The sequence below is a fragment of the Polistes fuscatus genome, unplaced genomic scaffold (assembly GCF_010416935.1).
Source record: "Polistes fuscatus isolate 324 unplaced genomic scaffold, CU_Pfus_HIC Scaffold8, whole genome shotgun sequence".
NCBI lineage: Eukaryota > Metazoa > Arthropoda > Insecta > Hymenoptera > Vespidae > Polistes > Polistes fuscatus.
In genome coordinates, this window is record NW_025113162.1 from 3,920,536 (window position 1) to 3,940,290 (window position 19,755).

The window sequence follows — 19,755 nt, forward strand, 5'->3', positions numbered from 1 at the left end:
TCAATAGAAATTCAAATGAGTTTTATTTAATATTTTTGGAAATCTATATGTATATATTCTCTTGAAACCATAGTGAACGGTTTCACGTCATTAAAACGTTTGTGATCCGGAAATACCTTCTAGGTAGAAGGGCACACAAAAGAACGTCTAACGAGAGAAGTAGCAGCAAAGTCTAGGAATTGACTCTGTATGTTGGAATAAAAGTAGTAGAGAAAAAAGGGTATATGAAAAGAGAAAGAAAGAGACGCAAAATGGAATAAAGAGAAGAAAGAAGTGGGTGAGAAAAAGGGAGGGTCGTTACATGTGGTCAGCACTTGAAAACCAGTTGGTAACACGTGTGCCTAGTTTCGTTGCTTTATGCACAGGCACGAATGCTACTATGATCTTTTTTTTTCTTTTAAGTCTTTTATGCGGTTACTCGCGTCCGTTTTATTCGAAAAATGTTCTCTAAAGCTTATCGAACACGCTAACTCTCATGCTTGAATTCTTTTTTTTATAAAAATTCAATATGAATATCTCTCAACGCATCTAATGTTTTATTATTATACAAATAAAATCAAATATAATATTTCGTCGCATTTAGATTTTCGCTGGAATATTAAATAACAATGTAAAATAATTTATAATTCGCGTAAGAGAGGAGTGGCTATCAATTATTATTTTTTTACATTACAAAAGCTAATCAAAATAGAACACTTTGATAGACAATATTTGAAGTACACACTATTGTTATCACGAGAGATACTTGCAAAAAAGATTGTGTCAATAAAGCTGTGAAAAAATTCAAAGATAAGATGGAAGTTCGTAGAGGGTATTTAAAGTGTTTAGTTAAGTTGCATTCAGTTGTAACGACGGCCATCTTTCGCACGTTGGTGAAGAAGAAGAAGAAGTGGAGAAGGAAGAAGGAAGAATAAAGAAGAAGAACGTTGACCAGTCTAATTGGTACTTTAGCATTAATTGACTCTTCCCGAGTTTCTTTTCGGTGGTTGGCACAAGTCCAAGAAAAGAAACTTGCCGTTCTATCGAAGATCTTTTATTTCTTTCTATCTCGCTCCCTATTTTTCTACCTTTGTTTCTCTATTTTCGATTTTGATCTCATGGAGTAACGACACGAACCACAAATTAAAATACCTTTAAATAAACCAAAGAGTTAGATAACTGGAAATAAATAAAATTTAAAAATCATATTTGACGAAAGAACAAAATTCTAATCAATTAGAGATATAAAATTTGAATCATTTTCATGTCTAATGAATTTTATCATTTTATTTAGATAATAATTTTCTTATTTTCGAGAGAGATCAATTCTATAACAAATATATAAGCTCATTGTTGACATCAAACGAAGAACCTTGTCTTATTTCGTGTTACAAAAGAGAAAGAGAAAGAAAAGAATGAAGTATTCTACAACACGCTTTTCCATGTATTTCCCATATTGAACGTTTTTCAAATATGAAGTTCCCGTAAAGAAAAGAAGAATGTCAGGTAGAACGGAGGGTGATACAAGAGTGAAAGAACCGGTCGATATATATACATGTATGTACACACATCCACACACATATATATATATATATATACAAGAACAGTACTTTTAAGGGTAGAAAACAAAAGAATTTCGGCTAGAAGGCTTCTGAAGGAAAACAGATCCGGGTCGTATGGCTACGATTACGTTTACCCCCTCTGGCTCTGCCCTCCACTATCCCTTCCAACAGTTCTAACCCATCCTTTTCGCTTTTACCCGATCCCCTGTTCTTCCCTTAGCCAAGGGCAGAGTGCCAACGGACGATGGTTTAGACCGGTTACTGCACCTGCAGCAGTAACACACAAAGAGACACGATTGCACATCTATATATGTATATATATATATATATATATACGAAGAGTTTGCGCTCGTTAAAATGGTGTTATCGTTGCTGCAGCAATGCCAACGAAACTGTCCGCGAACACATCAAACTCTACTAATCCTCAGCTACGTTACGTGTCATTCTCTACAATCTGCCCTTTCTTCCCTTCTACTTCTTCCTTCTTCGTCTGCTTTAGTATCATCTTTCCTTTCAACTTTAACCAATCCCCCTCCTTATCACCGTCTTGATACTTTTACGTTCGAACAGACTTTGGAACGTCTAAGGACTTTTCCCGAAAGGTGACAGGATTCTAAATCGATGAACTTTCGTTAAATTCTTCGTGTCTTCAAGAATATTCCAACTCGAAAATTTCTTTAAAGTTTGATATCGTCTGATGTGAAAGTAAATGTGTTTTTTTTTTCTTTTTAAATTAACAGTACAAACGTGCCATAAGTACGATGCTTATAGAATGCTTCGCATGCTATAAAAGGGAGATCTTAAAGGGAATCTCTGCGCAAAAACAAATGATAAAATGGGATGGGGAATGAAAAAGGTGGCGGCAGGTGCGTAGAACGTTCATCGGAACGTTCTCACACGGCTGATGCATAAATATGCATTATACTATTCTGCAGCCTTAATTGCGGTGTTAAGAACTGACCCGACCTAACCTGTGCACCGTTAAGACGTGTGCGTTAAAAGATGGGGCACGATGTTACGAAAGGGCTTCTTATGACACGAATTTCTTATTTCCTTTATTCGCATTTTTTGTTGGCCTGATTCAAATATATTTATCTGTTGCATGTGTTGCCGATAATTGTTACAGGGATTAAGCAAGAACAAATAATTTTAATTTATTTTATAAATATAAATCATTTTTAATATATATCACACATATAATTCGAAAAAATTCATTTTTCTCACTTTTGATTATTCGGATTATATTTCGTTTTCAATCTCAAAATAATTGTGATCGATTTAACTATGTGTTATCATATAGTTTTATGGTCAACTGTATATTCTCGAATATCGTTGATTTCAACGCGTATTGTATTTACGACGACGACGACGACGACGACGACACGTTCGTTCGTTTGTTCGATCGGTATGCGGGATTAGCCACGGCGTTTAATTGGAACTGACGAGCGTAAGTGCGACGAATAGAACGTGATTCGTTTGAAGCCATAAAGCGTAGCGTAAATGTCTGGCGATTTTCAATTCTCGACTTATAACTGTATAGATAAATGTATATATAAATATATGTATATATATATATTTATCTACACAGTAGATTGATACATATACATTCAAAAGTAAATAAGATCGAAATGGAAAATGAATTATTGATTTATTTCCGATAAAAAGTCAACGAATGTTATTCTATTGGTAGCAATATGGAGGATATATCGAAATTGTCCATAAAAGATCGATCTGTGTCACGTCACCATGCAGAAATACATCGTGCTCCAAATATGGTCAATTCTGTACTTGGTATTACCTCATGAAACACTTCATTAATTCTAAAATATCAAATAAATGTTACGTTGATAGATTTTCTACGAAAATAAATTGAATAGTTTTTCGTGAAGACGATGATAAATCGACTCGTTTATTTCCACGATTAAGTTAGGGAATGGTTTTTACATTAGTCATCCTCCGTCATAATTTATATCGAAAGGAAGAACACACCTTTTTATTTTATCTTATGATAAAAAATTAAGATATATAGATTTGAATATTCTGACATTCATTACTAGGATTTAGACATTCTTTTATTTTCTTCTTAAGTGCATTCTCCTTGCGTCAGCCCCACCATAATGGATCTTGAGGTGTCTCTCTCGCTTATCTTCATGCTACGACGCGCACGAGCATGCAAAGGGTGTTCCCTTTATTTCCTGTCGTCGCGTGAACACGTACAGCATACGAAAGATCTACGGGAAACCGTCATATGCAGTCGGGAGTAACGTTCATCGGAGTTTACAAAAGTTTTACGACTATTTTCAAAAGAGGAGATTACAAATTGGAACGGAAAATTTATTTTACTCTTGTGAAATATATAATATATAAAATAAAAAGAAAAAAGAAAAAGAAAAAAGAAAAAGAAAAAGGAAAAAAATCATCTCAGACTGCATCGAAGAGGCTAAGCCGTTTTACCGATAATCCATGAAAGCTTAATCTCTTCAAGAAAAGAAAAAAGAAAGAATGAGAAAGAAAGAAAGAGTAAAGAAGGATTTTTATTAAGCCTATCTATCCCAACACCTCCAACAATTTTCCAAGCTATAGACGTTTCTTCGCAAAAGAAAGGAAAAGGTTCCGCCGCCGAGTGGTTACTAATATGAACAAAATAAAGAAGAAAGAACATTTTCAACCGTTATTAATGAAAATGTTTCGTGCTCTAGCTGACTAGGTTTATACAAATATACATACATACGTACTACTACGTAGTCATCAACTATTTATCCAGCAGAGTAAATGTTTGTCTTATCCGAGGATCGTCAAAGGCCGTTAGGAGGAGGGTTAGATGAAAGAGAAGAACACGCTTACTAGATATACGTAGTAGGTACGTATGGTTTGTGTAGAACCAAACGTCGAGACCCCTTCGAACTTCGTATGCACCCCTTTCCACTCCCCTCTTACTCTTCACTCATCAGATTCCTCTATAACGCTCAGTTCGTTTGACCTGGCCCAGGAAAGCCGAGGACTCATCGAGCAAGCTTCTTCTTGCTTTTCAAGACGACTCTCTCTCTCTCTCTTTCTCTTTCTCTTCCTCTTTTTATTCTTAAACTCTTACTATACCTGTATTGTCGCTACTTAAACGAGTAATTTATTGCAACGGTCTCCTCTTCTTATTTTTTCCCCTTTTTTATATTAAGAATGTTCTTATATATATAGTATATATTTTTATTTAGCTTAAAGACCATGAATTAAACTTTGTTTGCTATCGTCTATTGTTTACAAAGCTATTTTAAGATATTCATTCATCTCGTTCACTTACTCTTTCAATTCCTCTCTCATATTCTTACTTTCTTTATAAAGAATTATCCTTCATATTTTCACTACTAGCTAATTATCTAAATTGATGATTATCTATATAATATTAGAAAAGTCGATGAAATCATTATTACATTAGCAGTCATCGATAATAAATTAAATATTATTTAAAAATTATTTATAGAAGGCTGGATAGTAAACATGATAACAATTTGTTTCAGTTTTCCATAGAAATACGAAGAAATTTTGTCTCCAACCCAATATATAGGAAATATCTACGAAGATATAGCACAGATCGAGATGATTATTATCAGCAATCTGTCGCAGCAGCAATAGCAAGCAGCAGCACCTGGATTTTCTCGAGCTCTTTTTAAGCTACCACCATCGTGATTCGTGAGAAACTACCTTATACGATTTCTTCCTTGTACCTTTTATTCTCTTTACTCACAAAAATCATCTCCTCGAGCGAACGTTCTTCGATGGCATACTTTACGGGCCAATAAAGTTGACGATAAATCGACGAGAAACTTCGCTCGGTAGTTTCGATTTTGACAAGGAAAGACGAGAAGGAATTGGGGGATGGGGGAAAGTACAGGGGTGGGGGATGGGAAAAGGTAATACCGTCGGTGGGGGACATTTCGTTTTATATTTCTTTATTTTTCTTCTTTCCTTATTTTTTTTTTTCATGTCTATTACTAAGAAAAAATAATAGGTTGAACGGTTTTAGTACAGTTATAAAAGTGATTTCCAACTCGATCGAAATAGTGGTTAGTTAAAGGAACGAAAATAAATGATAATTATTTTATCCTGGAAATAGAAGTTTCTCCGAATATAATTTTACTTCGGTTGTTTAATGATCTGAATCCCGGTCTACGATGAGCTCTACTTAAATCAGGATCATGTATTGCGAGCAGGTTATTTCGTAGTTTATTATTTACGAGACTTTCATCGTTTAATACGGTCGATGACGATCGCAAGTGAACGATGTAATTACAGAGAGATGGAGTACAACGAACTTACGTCTTGTAAATTGTACCTTGTTGTAAAGACATCCTTTCCATGTACGAATTTATGAATGCATGAATGGTAAGTATATATTATTTACCTACATTTAATAATTCCGGTTTCACATCGTCTATTGCGAAAATTTAATTAAAATTTTTTCATATACTTTCCATCAGGTTTGTTTATTTATAACAGTTTCGTTTTTTAATGTTGGGGTATCTTCTCTCGTCAGAGAGAAAGAAAGAGAGAGAAAGAGAGAGAAAGAGTGGAAGTTTCATTCTTCGAACTTACGAGCGTTCTAATTCCCTTCTTTCATTATTCTTTACTTTTCCTTTCGCTCTTATATGAGAGATATTTCTTCGTGGATGTATAAAAGATACGGCAGAGTCGAGGAAAAGGCAACTAATGAAAGGTATGGAAAAACGAAATGAACTTAGCACTATAAATTTGAAGAAGAGGACTATTTTTAAATACAATAATAAGAACTAGGACAAAAGAGGTAAATCAAATTGTAGTTTCATCGCTGGTAAAAATGTATTGAAAATGAATGGAAATTAATGAAGATAATAATTCCAACTTCTGGATCAGTTAAATAGAATTTCTGTAAAAGTAAACTTTAGTTTAATATACTTCGTTTTACTGAATTAACCAGATGCATATGCTTATAAAAAATGTGTGTGTGTGTGTGTGGGTGTGAGCGCGCATGTGTTCGCGTATAAAAATACCTCAGCAAACGGTTCTATTTTACAAAGACTATTTCTTTTACGTTAAAAGCTGTTCCTTTTTTATCGAAGAATTTTCGCGGTAATTTAACCAAGAGTTGTGGCACGAAAGGAACGCATTTTTGAGCAAGTTAAATGCAGCCCCTTTACAAAAGATGGCTTCGAATCAAATTGAAAGAAGTTTATGGTTGAGAGAGCTTCTATAGTTACGGAATTATAGAGGAAAGCACGCAATAGGTATTTATAAAAAAAAGAAAAAATGTAACAAATAGAAATGGAAATAAAAACTAAATACGTATAGGTTGAATGTTTTTATTAAATAAAAATAAAAATAAAAATAAAAATAAAAAAGAAAGAGAAAAAAGATAAAGAGAACAATCAAATGATGCATTCAGTTTCGTTCGAAAGAAATTAATTGAATAAAAAATAACATCTGATATCCCAATCTCCGTAACTCATTCTCCATTCGTTGAAAAATTTTCCATGAAATAGTTTGATAAGCTATTAATAGTAACAGCAAAAATATCTATGTAGAAAAATTCTCGACGTTACTTCCTACATATTAACTGCAACGCCATTGGATTAGACGAACAATGGACGTGGTGTAAAAATTTAATTGAAATTCCTCTCTCTCTCTGGAACATCGCTCGCATAGTTATACTTGAAAAATATGCAATATCGAATATGGGTGTAGGGTATATTTGAATCAAACATCGTTAGTACGTCAAACAAATTCATTTAAAAATTGTCAAAAATTCGATCTACGGTTTTGTTATATATTTTATACGAAATACTTCAATCATTCTTTACTAGTAATAAACGCAGTACTCTATACATTGTTGCTTTTGAAAATGGAAAACTCTCGACGAGTAGAATATTCGAATCTATTTTTCAATATCACATCACGTCAATATGCTTTCGTGGAAATTGTTTGTTTGTTTGCTTTATTTTTTTGTTGTACTTTATGCAAGATTAGCGATATAGAAAATCTATTAGATGAGACATATATATATATATATATATATATATATATATATATATATAAATATTTTAGAAATGAGAACGTTTCTCGTATAATTGTGCATAAACGTGTCCTTATATAGGGTGTGCCAATGAAAATCCGGTTCCTGAGAAGCCTACGAGAACAGGTACTAGTTTTTACGAAGAACTCGCCGTTTACGACATTCTTTCTCGGTGGAAGATCGAGTTCTACCGAAGAACCAATCACCAAGTCCACTTCTCGCGTTTAGTCGTAAAGAAAACTTCGTTAAACTTGTCATCCTTTTGCTATCGTCATTGAACGTGTCGTAGAGATGCCATACGATGAAGTAGAAAATTAATCGTACTCGTTGTACATAAACAAAAAAAAAAAAAAAAAGAAACGAAACTCACTCGAATACTTTATCGTATTCATTTCAAAGAAATTCAGTTCAAATACAACTTTCGACTTTTTTATTTTCTACACCGAACAATTAAAAAATTGCTTTACAATTTGAGTTTAAGCATGTAACTGCCAACACACGAGCACACATTTGGGCGGATTGAAAAGTTTTGAACGTAACGTAGAAACAATTTTATATAAAAAAAAAAAAAAAAAGAAAACAAAACAAAACAAAAAGTTTTTCTTGTCGAAGCTTAGAACTTCCCAACCCATCCACGTATATATCACAAGTTCTAATTTAATTAAATACAAATAAACATAATACATTTCGTTAAAAATAAAACAAAATTATAATTATAATACACGTTTAATACACGATGTTCCAAATGATCACGAAACCAAGCAAGATATCAAGTATGCCAGACCTTTGACTGCTCTCATCCTAAAAGCGAGTCCCGTTTTTCTCCTGTAGTTCATGCAAACACATACAAACGTTTAAGTACACGCACGTTCGTGTACCGTACGTGCCAATGCACACGATGCACGAAACCACTTCGATATGGGTATACATATATATACATATTGTACATGAACACGCGTTGCACACGTTAATCCCTGTCTCGAGATACACATACATACATACATACATGCACACATACGTACTTGGAAACTGGAAGTTCAACGCGCTGCTTAAGCGACGATTAAGCGCCATAAAGCGAAAACGTGTCCCAGCTACGCGAGTACTCGGGTTTAAACGGTGCTCTGGGTATCTTATGACGAAGTTTACAAATCGTGTAGCATGTTTCGTCCACGTACAAGTCGAATTTCGCGTGGGGAGAGGAAGGGTGGTGTTTTCATTTTTTCCCTTTGTATACGCAAGAGTTATCGCATGATTATCAAACCATTAATCTTTAATTTCGAATATTTATTAAGGAAATATAAATTCATTATACGAAGATTTAACTCCTCTCATGATAAAAGAATAAAATAAAATATTAGTTTATAAATTTGATTAATCAATTTTTTAACTGTGATCGATGATTATACTCTCGGATATATGCGGAAAAAATAGTTATCGCGCGCGCGTTTGCTATTTAATTAGTTAATTATAAACTATAAAATAAAATATTGTTATTTCAACGTGATGAGTATTAAATTGACTATATTTTCTTATCTTATAATTATCCATTTAAATCTAAATAAAAATCGATATCATAAATCAACGTTAACCGATCGAAAATTTCTTCGGTTGATATGTAAAACATTAGTTTATATCAGCACAAAAAAGAAAAAGATCAAAAGATTGAGTAGACAAGAAGACCGATAAGAGAAAAAGAAAAAAGATGTTTCCTTCGTTGATTGCGGAATTTCGTAGGCGCGAGAATCGAACGAGATTACAGAGAAAGAGAGACAGAAATATTCATCAGAGATCTTTGGTTTATCGGCTATCTTTCTATCAAATACGATTAGGATCTTAATTAGAAATCACGTGTATCTAAATTGCGATCGTAGCTTGGCCGAGAGGAATCAATGAATGATTGTATGGATGAATATAAAGAAAAAAAAAACACGAAAAGGAAGAGGAGGAGGAATCGGAGAAAGAAAGAAAGAAAGAACAATTTTGTAAGATGAATTTGACTATGTAGATGAACGCATATTATATCTAGCAATTAAACTCGGTACCTTTTAAACAAATTTATTATTTATTTATAAAGTAATCGTACATCTTTTATTCCTTAAATCTTTTTTTTTTTTGACGAAAAAAAGAAAAGAAAAGATAAAGATTTTAATGCAAGGAGAATTCGATAATATTGTAATATCAAGATAACGAAATTGTTATGCCCAATACATATAATAAGAAGATTATTTTTCACGATGAAACAAATATTAAATCGATCCAATGTATAAGGAATTGCTTTTAATGAAATAGAACGTCTAGAGAGGAAAGAATGAATAATTCATTTGATTCACGGCTATTCGCTTTCGGTGAACAGAGTAATAGTAATGGTTGACGTCGTCTCCCGCTCGGACGACCACGAGGATATCTCATCGACGTCGGGAATAAAGCTTCGGGGTCTTTGTTAACGCTGTTAAAACTCGCTGGACCGTAGAAAGACTCGTAGTCGCGTTAGTAAGTCCCGTTCGACGAGATGACGACACTTGGAAATTCAAAGTGTTTGCCGCGCCAGCGAACTTTGCTCGTTCGTGTTCACGTATCCACTTCGACGTGAGATATATAGACGTAAAAGATTGGATAAAAAGGAGACTACTACGCAAAATAAGAAACTGGATTTTATGACAAAAAGTATGGTGGTGGTAAGGGAAAGAAAAGAAGACAAAATACGAGATAGAGAGAGAGAGAGAGTGAGAAAAATATATATATGGGTAATAAATAATTAGAAAATTATTTATGTATTACATTTTTGTGCGTGCTCTCGTATGTACTAGCAGCAGCTGAACTTTTATTTATTTTTTTTTTTTTTATATGCTACCATTCAAAATTTCTATGCAGATATGCATACATATTGATCTAGATTCGCATGATTCGTGAACAATTTACATGGAAATTCGGTACGTATATATTTCCCGTCTGTTCCATAGTTTGAGGAAATCAAATTTGGTTGGACGTAAAATGTCGCGAGTCTATCTGAAAAAGTCGTATCCTCCCCCCTTTTCTTTTCTTTCTTTTCTATTTGAAACTCTAGGCATGGGGTTTGTCAATTTTTTTTTTTTTTTTTTTTTTTTTAGAAACGGGAACGTCTACCTCATTAACGTCTCTCTTTGTTATCGTGATATTACTTCGTTACGTTCATCACCAAAGGAACCTTTTTTTTTTTTCGGGGTCTATTTGTTCTCATTGCATACGTCATTCAGAAAAATTTCCCGTAGACAATAATGCAATTATTCGTACTCTCTATGATGAATTATTTTACAACGAATATAACTCCACGTCGTCGCATGTCTGATATATAACTAGATTAACAACAAACTGATGTGAAATGATTTTTATTCGATGGAATTCATCGTTCAACAATAGTATACAATCTATAAAATCAATACTCATTGTCAAAAAAATACTTTAACATATCGGTAAATATAATCATAATTATAAGTTCTAGTTAAATTATATTTCGTAAAATATATTTAATAAAAAAGAAAAAAAAAAAAGACACAATCAGTCAAAATGAAATATAATAACCTGAATAATAATCTTTACTTCCAGTATTCATATACACATTTCTATTCCATAAATAGTAATAGTAGTGGATACTTCAAACTACTTTTAAAATTGCCGATCTTAGCGGTTTTCTAAGCAACAAGAATTCAAATTAAAAGCGCAACAAGAGAATTAAAATCGAAGTATTACCGAAGTAGGATGTCGAACGTGACCCCGAGCAAATTTTAATTAAACGCATAAGTAGAACACCGAAATCAGCACGAATCGATCAGACGTGGTTAATCGGCTCGGTGCTCTAGAAAAAGCGGCCAAGAGAAAAAGAAAAAGAGAGAGAGAGAGAGAGATCAAAAGAGGAAAGGAAAAAAGATAAAGGAAGTCTCGTCTTGTGTTGTCCTCAAGATGAATAACTTGTATTAGAATTGAGATTACGAACTATGTTTCTTTCCTTTAACACGAGCGAGTTAAATTTTTTTCCTCTTCTTTTTCTTTGATAGCGATCAGTGACAAGAAAGAAATAAGAATTTTAATTTTCATAGGAAAAAATAAAAAGAAAGAAATAGTCGTTGTTATCTTTTGTTTATCAATCTTTTATTGACTATATCTGTATTAGGAATTATCATTCTATCGGGTTTTTTGATTTACTCGAAAAGATGTAAACAACGTAATGTTATATCGTTTTATGAGTTTCAATAAAAGTCTGAATACTGAAGTGAATTTTTTTATTTACTTAAGTTCATCATACATACGTAGGAACGTTAAAGAATTTAATTTCATTTACGATCAAGTGCTTTAGAGATTAAACATCTACATATAGGAAAATCAGGACATATCAATTATTGTGATATTTGATTAATCATCGTACACAAGAAATTCATGATAATGTACAAAAAGTCTAATTCGTATGATTCATATCTATTATCCGCGTCACGATCGTGCTATAAGATAAAATTACGTTATATTAATAGAAAACATATTGCAATCCAGTATTATCATGAAAATAAAACATTATACATATGTATTTTTTTGTTTCTGGATTGATATCGAAAGAAATTTATTTTTCAACGCGATTCAAATTATCTCACAGAATTGATTGGAAACAATATAACAAGTATTTCTTTATTTATATACTTCTAACATTTTTCATTATCGTTATTATTATAATTCTACATAGTATCGTGTAAAATAAATCAAATGATAGAACCACATATAGAGTCTACCAAGGTTCTTCTATTTTTTAACTAAACTTCCTTCGCTCATCAGATCGAATACTCATCTCTTTTTTCCTACTATCAAAATATACGAACACGTACCGGTATAAATCAATTAACAAGTTATCAATTCGTTGCTTAGAATAGTAACTTAATTATCCGTAGAATGTTTAAATGTATACTAATAACGTTACTTTTTATTTTACTGACACTAACAGTGTACAGGAATAACGTTGAACGAAGCGAATTATTAAGAAAATATTTAAGAATGCTTTTGCATAACGCGTAATTCAATTTCGATTTCTAATTTACAACGAACATTCTCGTTCGATCGTGGAGACTTTCTTTGAAAAGTTCACGCATACGCGATCTCCTATATGTAATTTAGTGAGGGTGGAAATAGGGGGAGGAGAGGAGGAGGAGAAGGAGGAAAGAAGAGAAAAGTAAAGCATGCAATTGTAGACTCTCACTCACGCCATATGTACGACACGCATGTGATGACGAATTGCCATATGTATTCGCAATTGATTTTGCTGTATCGACAGGGAAAAAAATATTCCGCGACATCTGGTTAAACAAAGTATAAATGTTAAACACGTTAATTACAAATGTTCATTCAGAGTTAATAAACTATCGATTTTCGTTCGTGTTTCGAATCTAGGAATAGTTTTATAATGAATAATAATTTTTCTATTTATATACGAGTACATATTAATGTACAGAATCGATTGATTTTACGAAAGAAAAGGTCAACAAAATTGATAAAATAATATAAATTGCTGTATCATTTACTATTGAAGGAACATTGAAATTTTTCTTCGTAAATGATTCTAAGCCTAATATTGTTAATGAAATTTATTTTTAATATAAGAAGTTAAGTACTGATCAAATGTCTTAATAGTAAAATTTTAAAAGAAAAAAAAAAAAAAATAGTAAAAGTTTAATAACAATTTTCTATTTTCTTTAAAAGTGTACCAATATAAAGCAATAATAATAAGGAATAGTAAGAAAAGATAATAATTAATAATATTAAATATTACTATTATTTATCGACATTCATTATAGATATATTCAAGAGATATCTCATTTCCTTTATCTAGTAACTAGTAAGTTTAACGACACTGCGAGAGATAAGCGAGAGTTTTCTTTCTTTATTCTCTTTCTTATCTATTCTTTATCAAAGATTAAGCGGAGAACGCGAGAAAAGACGATTATTTCGTGTCGATAAATAAGAATTTCTTTATTTCTTTTTCACTCTCTCTCTTTATTTCTTTTTAATCATTTCTTTCTTTCACAACGTGTTGCGTATCTCCTTTTATCAAATGCATTTCCCATGAATTTTAAAGCGTTTCACATGCGTACGTTGAATTCTACAAAGAGAATAATAAATCCTATAAACTCGGTAGAAAATATTACTACGACGAATTGTCGAATAAATATATTTAGTAGAAATAAAGAAATATATATATATACTTAGTACTGAAAGAATATCTTTTCCAATCTCACGTTCTCCTTGACACAGTTTTGAACTTCTCTCACGTCTCTTGTAATCATAAACATGATTACGAAAAAAAGAAAATAAAAATAACAAAAAAAAAAAGAAAAGAGAAGAATGTCTTCATAATTCATATAAAATTCTATGGTAATCAATCAAGGATATTTCCATAAATATTTAAACGAAAGAGAGAGAGAAAGAAAGAGAGAGAAAGAAAGAGAGAGAGAGAGAGAAAATTCTCATTCAATCAGATTAATCCGATAACTAATTGTAAGGTTTAGTAATTATTTCCGTGACGATCGATAGACGCTAATTAATTAAAGTGAACGCGCTAAGAGAGGACAAAGAACGGAGATAAATCTGACATCGGGGTTTATATATAAATGTGCGTGGTTCTTGCGAAAAAGGACGAACGATTTCACGAGGACACTCAAGGTAACTTTTATCTTTTTTTCCTATCTTTCTTATCTTCTTCGTATTTTCTTTTAATAGAAGGGGAAGTACAAGAGAGAAAAAAAGAGACATAGAGAGAGAGAGAGAGAGAGAGAGAGAGAGAGAGAGAGAAAGGGAGAGAGAAAGAAAGGGAGAAACAGACAGACAGAGAATAGATAAGGTTGAATTTGCGAGGTCTTTTGTGTGAGAGTCGAAAATCGATCGAGTGAACGACGAGTTGTACATATCTACAGGTAGTAAGCATTATTCATCGACGATCGAACGTCTGTGTGAAAAAAAATGAATTTAAGTAAGTGTGTGCATGTGAATGAGATAGAAAGAGAGAGAGAGAGAGAGAGAGATACGTGTGTATATATATATATATAGTCTACAAAGCACCCTTTTCCGGTAGGTAATGGTAATAAAATTGAATCGAGCTGCCGCAACAGGAAAAGCTAGGATATTCAGGCAGATTCATTCGTAGCCACATGTCGGAAACGTTTGCCAGTGGCAGTGAATGACAGGACGAGATAATACATTTTTCGTCAATCCACGTAAATGGAACTAGCTTCGCTGGCTTTAAGTTAATTTCGTTAATGTCGACTATTCGGGTAGACTTTTGCAATACGCGAAATTATCAACTTGTATTTTCCCTCGTCTATAAGCAGATTATAATTTTTCCAATTATGTCTTTTTCCTCCTCGATTCTTTCTTATTTTATCTATTACGATGTTTCTTATTATATATATCTATTACGGATAGAATTTTGTATGTGTCTATTATTTAAGTAATAATTATCTTTTTAATATACATTTTTTTTTTAGTTTTGTTCTTGAAATACATACTTTCAAGGAAATAGGATATTACGAGTTATTTTTACTCAGAAATAAAATACAATGAATTATTATATTTACATTTCAACAGAAATAGGATATCGCTAGCTCTCTACGTTTTACACACACAGTAGCGTTATATTTTACAAAATATTTGAATTTAATTGATCGAATATTTTATAAATTGTTTCACGTATATAAAATACAAATTACAATAAATCATTCAAATATATGAAAGATAATTGATATTCGTTAGTACTTTCAGCATCACGCTCGCAAACGCTAAAAACCATTAAAGTAATAAAATATTTGCCGTTAATATTTAATTAACAATTTATTTTTAAATCGTCGTCGTTCCATAAGTTCAATGACGTCGTTTGAAAAGATCATTTCGAATTATATTACATCCTTGCGATCAAACGGAACAAAAGAAAATTGAACGATAGGAGATGCGTCAACTGATTAAGGATGATCCATACCGTTAGTGATGCCGTTACGCGTCAAGTATTCAAAAGAATGAGGGAGAAAAAAAATGACGTTTATCAGCACGTATCTAATCGTGATCTATCGTAATATACAATATGTGTATATTTACTACTTCTTTTCGTCGATTTTAAATATGAAACAAATAGAATTCGCGATATAGTGTGTAGGGGATATAGAAGAAATCTAATTTAATTTTTATAACGAAATAATTATTTATAAAACTTAAACGATCGTTTTAAAATGAATATACAAAACACAAAAGAAAATGCAAAGTAATGATATTATTCGTATAAAATTTATTACAAAATGTTTTATCATCTTGAACGAAGCAACGAAGAATTTCATTCATAAATAATACGAACAAATGTAGTTGTCATGTAAGTTTAACAAGACGATATACGATAAATACACAACAACTACATGGATTGTTATCGTTGACTACACTACTTTCTTCGTTATCAGTTTTATGACCGGAACTGAATCCTATCCTATTCAGGTTTCGAGAGAAATGGTGCTTACTATAACTTATCGCATTTCCGGGAAGATCATAGCAATGTACGCGCAACTGTATCACGATTATCAATAATTAAATTATGCTACCGTTACGAATTATGTTTCGTTTTGTAAATCTTTTCCACTAATTTTATTTTCATTTTCATCGATCATTTGACGTCAAATTAATTCATTTTATGATATAATCAAATATATCGTAGTCTAAATAATGCAATAAACGAATGCAACACGCACGTTAAACAAAAATAAAAATTAATTTAAAAAATTATTTTATATGTAACACACACACACACACTCTCTCTCTCTCTCTCTCTCTCTCTCTTTTAATTCCATCCAAGTAATGGGATTTTTCTTGGCGTCAAGATTAAAATTAAAATCGTATTGTAAAGGTAAAAATAATGTTTCCCTGGTAGAGTTATCGAAGAACGAGAAGAGATCGGGCGGTGGGCGAGTGCATTCATCGAAACACTCGAACAATCCAACACCGTGCTCCATTTCGACGGGAGAAAGTCCCGATGGACGGGAGCTGAGTTACTGATTCTGAAGCCGATTGATATTTGCGCGCAGACGTCATTCGAAAATAAATTCATTGACGAGCAGAAAAGTCGATTCGTATTGCCAGGGAAATAGTGTGTCTATTAACAAAAAAAAACTGAAAAGAGAGAGAGAGAGACAGACAGACAGACAGACAGACAGGGACAGACAAACAGGCTGGTGAACATCTCTACTGGGTGATGACGAACACGTTGGTGTCGTCCACTATCAACTTCCTGCTAGACGTGAACCATACTAACGGGAGAGAGAGAGAGAGAGAGGGAGTGTTCTCTCTTTCCTTCTCACACTCATATATTTACCCACGCGTACGGGTCGTTGATCCAACTAAAAGAGCATCGTATTCAGTTATCTCGCCAGACTTTTAAAATAAAGTTCAAATAAAGTGTGAAAGGAAGAATAAAAGAAAGAAAGAAAGAAAGAAAGAAAGAATAGGGGGAAAGAAAGAAATTTAAAAGACTTGCAAATATAGTTGCATGGTTTCCCCCCGCCGGATGAATCGCGTACGAAAAAGTGTATTCCCTCTCTTTCTCTCTTTCTTTACTTTTTTTTTTCTTTTCTTCTTTCTCTCCCTTCGAAAAGTCCCATAAGGCTGTGTGCACTTGTCTCGACGTTGCAGACGAAATAAAAAAAAAAAAAAAGAGAGCTAACGGCTTGACTATCCAGAAGAAGAAAGAGAAAATATACAAAGAAAGAGAGAGACAGAGAAAGCAAATCTATCAGAGATAAAATATGTGAAAGTAACACGTCTTGAAAAGCCTAGATAACATTTTTATCATTCACGGATGATTATTGATTGACTCGATATACTCTAATACTATTTTAAATTAAGATCATATTACGATATTATTACGTATTTCTGTTGTATAAGGAATGTGTAACGTAACAATCAAGAAATGACTTTATCCGTTCGTTCGTTTGTAAGATATCGATACAACAGATATGATATTTCGTATAAGCAAGTACTAGACAGCGATCCGGTTCTTTCAGAACTGGTTCAAGTATTAGCTCTTTGGATGTGTCTGATTGGATATGGAGAAAAGCTTAATGCTATGACAGAAATAGTCGGTTAGATGACACTTTTTTTTCGTATTTTCTTTTTTTTTTTTTTCAAACGGAACAGTATATAGTTTATCACGTATGTATTATATATGTACTAATTATAAGAGAGGATTAACAAATTTATTTTATCAATTTTTTTAACATACAATTAGTCCATTTTCATAATTACCAGCATGTATATTTATCAATTTTTTTAACTTACAATTAGTCCATTTTCATAATTACCAGCATGTATATTTATCGAATAAAAAGATTGCTTTTTCTATCGTTGATGTATAACTTCTATTGAAAATCTATACGCTTACATTTATTATCATTGCAATCGTTTTTTCCTAGTAGTTGCAATGATTCGTTATCCGATTTACTCGACCTGCATATACGTGTTGCTAGGTCGAATGTATACTCGAGATATCTAAATACGACATGTTGACATAGCCTACTAACTATATCTAATGATTTTTATCGACATTATATAATAATGATAAAAATACAAAAAAAATAATAATAATAATAACAACAACAACAACAATAATAATAATGCATCTAAATAAAAACCATTTGATAAATATGAATCTTAAATGGAATCGTCGTATTTATAATGGTCGAACGAGACTTTGGTTACTACCACACAAATATATATGTATATGAAACGTTACTGGAAACAAAGAGAACCATTAATAACATCGAAAAATCAAGAAAATCCAATAGAGATAAAAAAGCGAAACATGTTTGTTCTATTACAAATAAATTTAATAGGAAAAGCTACGAATTCATATAGTCCAGGAAAAATTCGTTCAAAATACACATATCGATCGATTTCTTGCTGCTACTGCTACATGTAATTATCTTGAGATAATAAATCTTTAGTATATAAAAACAAAGTACGGAATAAAAAGAATAAGAAAGAAAGAAGAGAAGAGAGAGAGAGAGAGAGAGAGAAAAGAGAGATTCTTTTCTATCATAGAATAAAAGGTCGCTTGACAGCGATCTGTTTACCAACAAGCTGCCGGCCATTTTCCCGCGGCCCTGGTGGCGCAGGGCGTAACCGTACTTTCCTAAGAATCCCTATATGTTTCATTTATTCGTCCTAAATTTACAAAATATATTGAAGCTTTAACAACAAGGAGGTCCCATATTTCATTAGCATGAATGGAAGAAGACAGAGGAAAGGATGAAAACAGGGGGCGATGATGTGCGTAGGTGGAAAGTGTTGCTTCGTCTGATGATGTGCGTGCTTGTGCGTGCGCGCGAACGATAGAGAAAGAGAAAGAGGGAGAGATGAATGGAAGGGGAAAGGACGAGACACAAAAAGAGAAAGAAAGGAAGAGAGAGAGAGAGAGAGAGAGAGACGAAAGCAGACCAAGGGAAAGACAGAGAAAGAGAAATATAGGTATATATCTATAGATATATATGTATGTAATAATTATAACTTGATTTACCTTCTGGATAAGCCTGTTTACTTTGAACAACATCGATGAACATGTTGGTGACGTTGTAAAGCTGTCCCATTCCCTTAGGATTGAACTTGGTGGTGGCGTTGTAGGGTAGTCCTGTCGTGTTGACGGTAGTATAATTAACAGCTTGCGAGGCCATAATATCATTCAATTGCCGATCGAGATCTTCGCTGATCACTCTCATACGATTCGCCAGACTTTCTTGCGAGAAAGCCGGTTGTGAAGATATAAGAATAAGGATGACGAGGGTGCTAATGGCAACGCGAAACAGGGGATGATGATAAGGAGCATCGCGAGCGTTTGCCCGAAGGCCACAGTCGCGAAAAACACTAAAGAACATCGCTAATTAAGCGACTTGCGCCCGGGACGCGTCGCTACCGACTGATCGACGCTCGCTTCGCGCCGACTAGCGGAACGCCTGAAATTCGGAACGCTAACCCCCACTCCTTCCATTCGACATATCTCGCTGTGGTTCCACTTGCTTCGATTCCATTCGTTTCTCACGTTCCAATGTACGCCATCTAGTCGTGTTTTATCCTTCCTTACTAACCGGTCGAGCCGTGCACGCGGTAGTTTCATATTTATAGAATTCACGGATTGAG

The 19,755-nt window shown here is 33.0% G+C and overlaps 1 protein-coding gene across 7 annotated transcripts in view; it reads right to left on the minus strand.

The window, feature by feature from the left end:
• Nucleotides 1-19,551, minus strand: part of LOC122524901 (prominin-like protein) — a 36,467-nt gene extending 16,916 nt beyond the window's left edge. For 5 of the 7 annotated variants that reach the window (XM_043647395.1, XM_043647393.1, XM_043647396.1 and 2 more), the window contains exon 1: nt 19,139-19,550. In XM_043647395.1, coding sequence (XP_043503330.1) covers nt 19,139-19,493 — 355 coding nt within the window. In that variant the 5' untranslated portion in view covers nt 19,494-19,550. Of the gene's footprint in view, nt 1-19,138 lie in introns of all 7 variants that reach the window. The other 2 variants (XR_006305663.1, XM_043647394.1) reach the window with 1 other exon arrangement.
• Between the last annotated feature and the right edge of the window lie 204 nt (nt 19,552-19,755).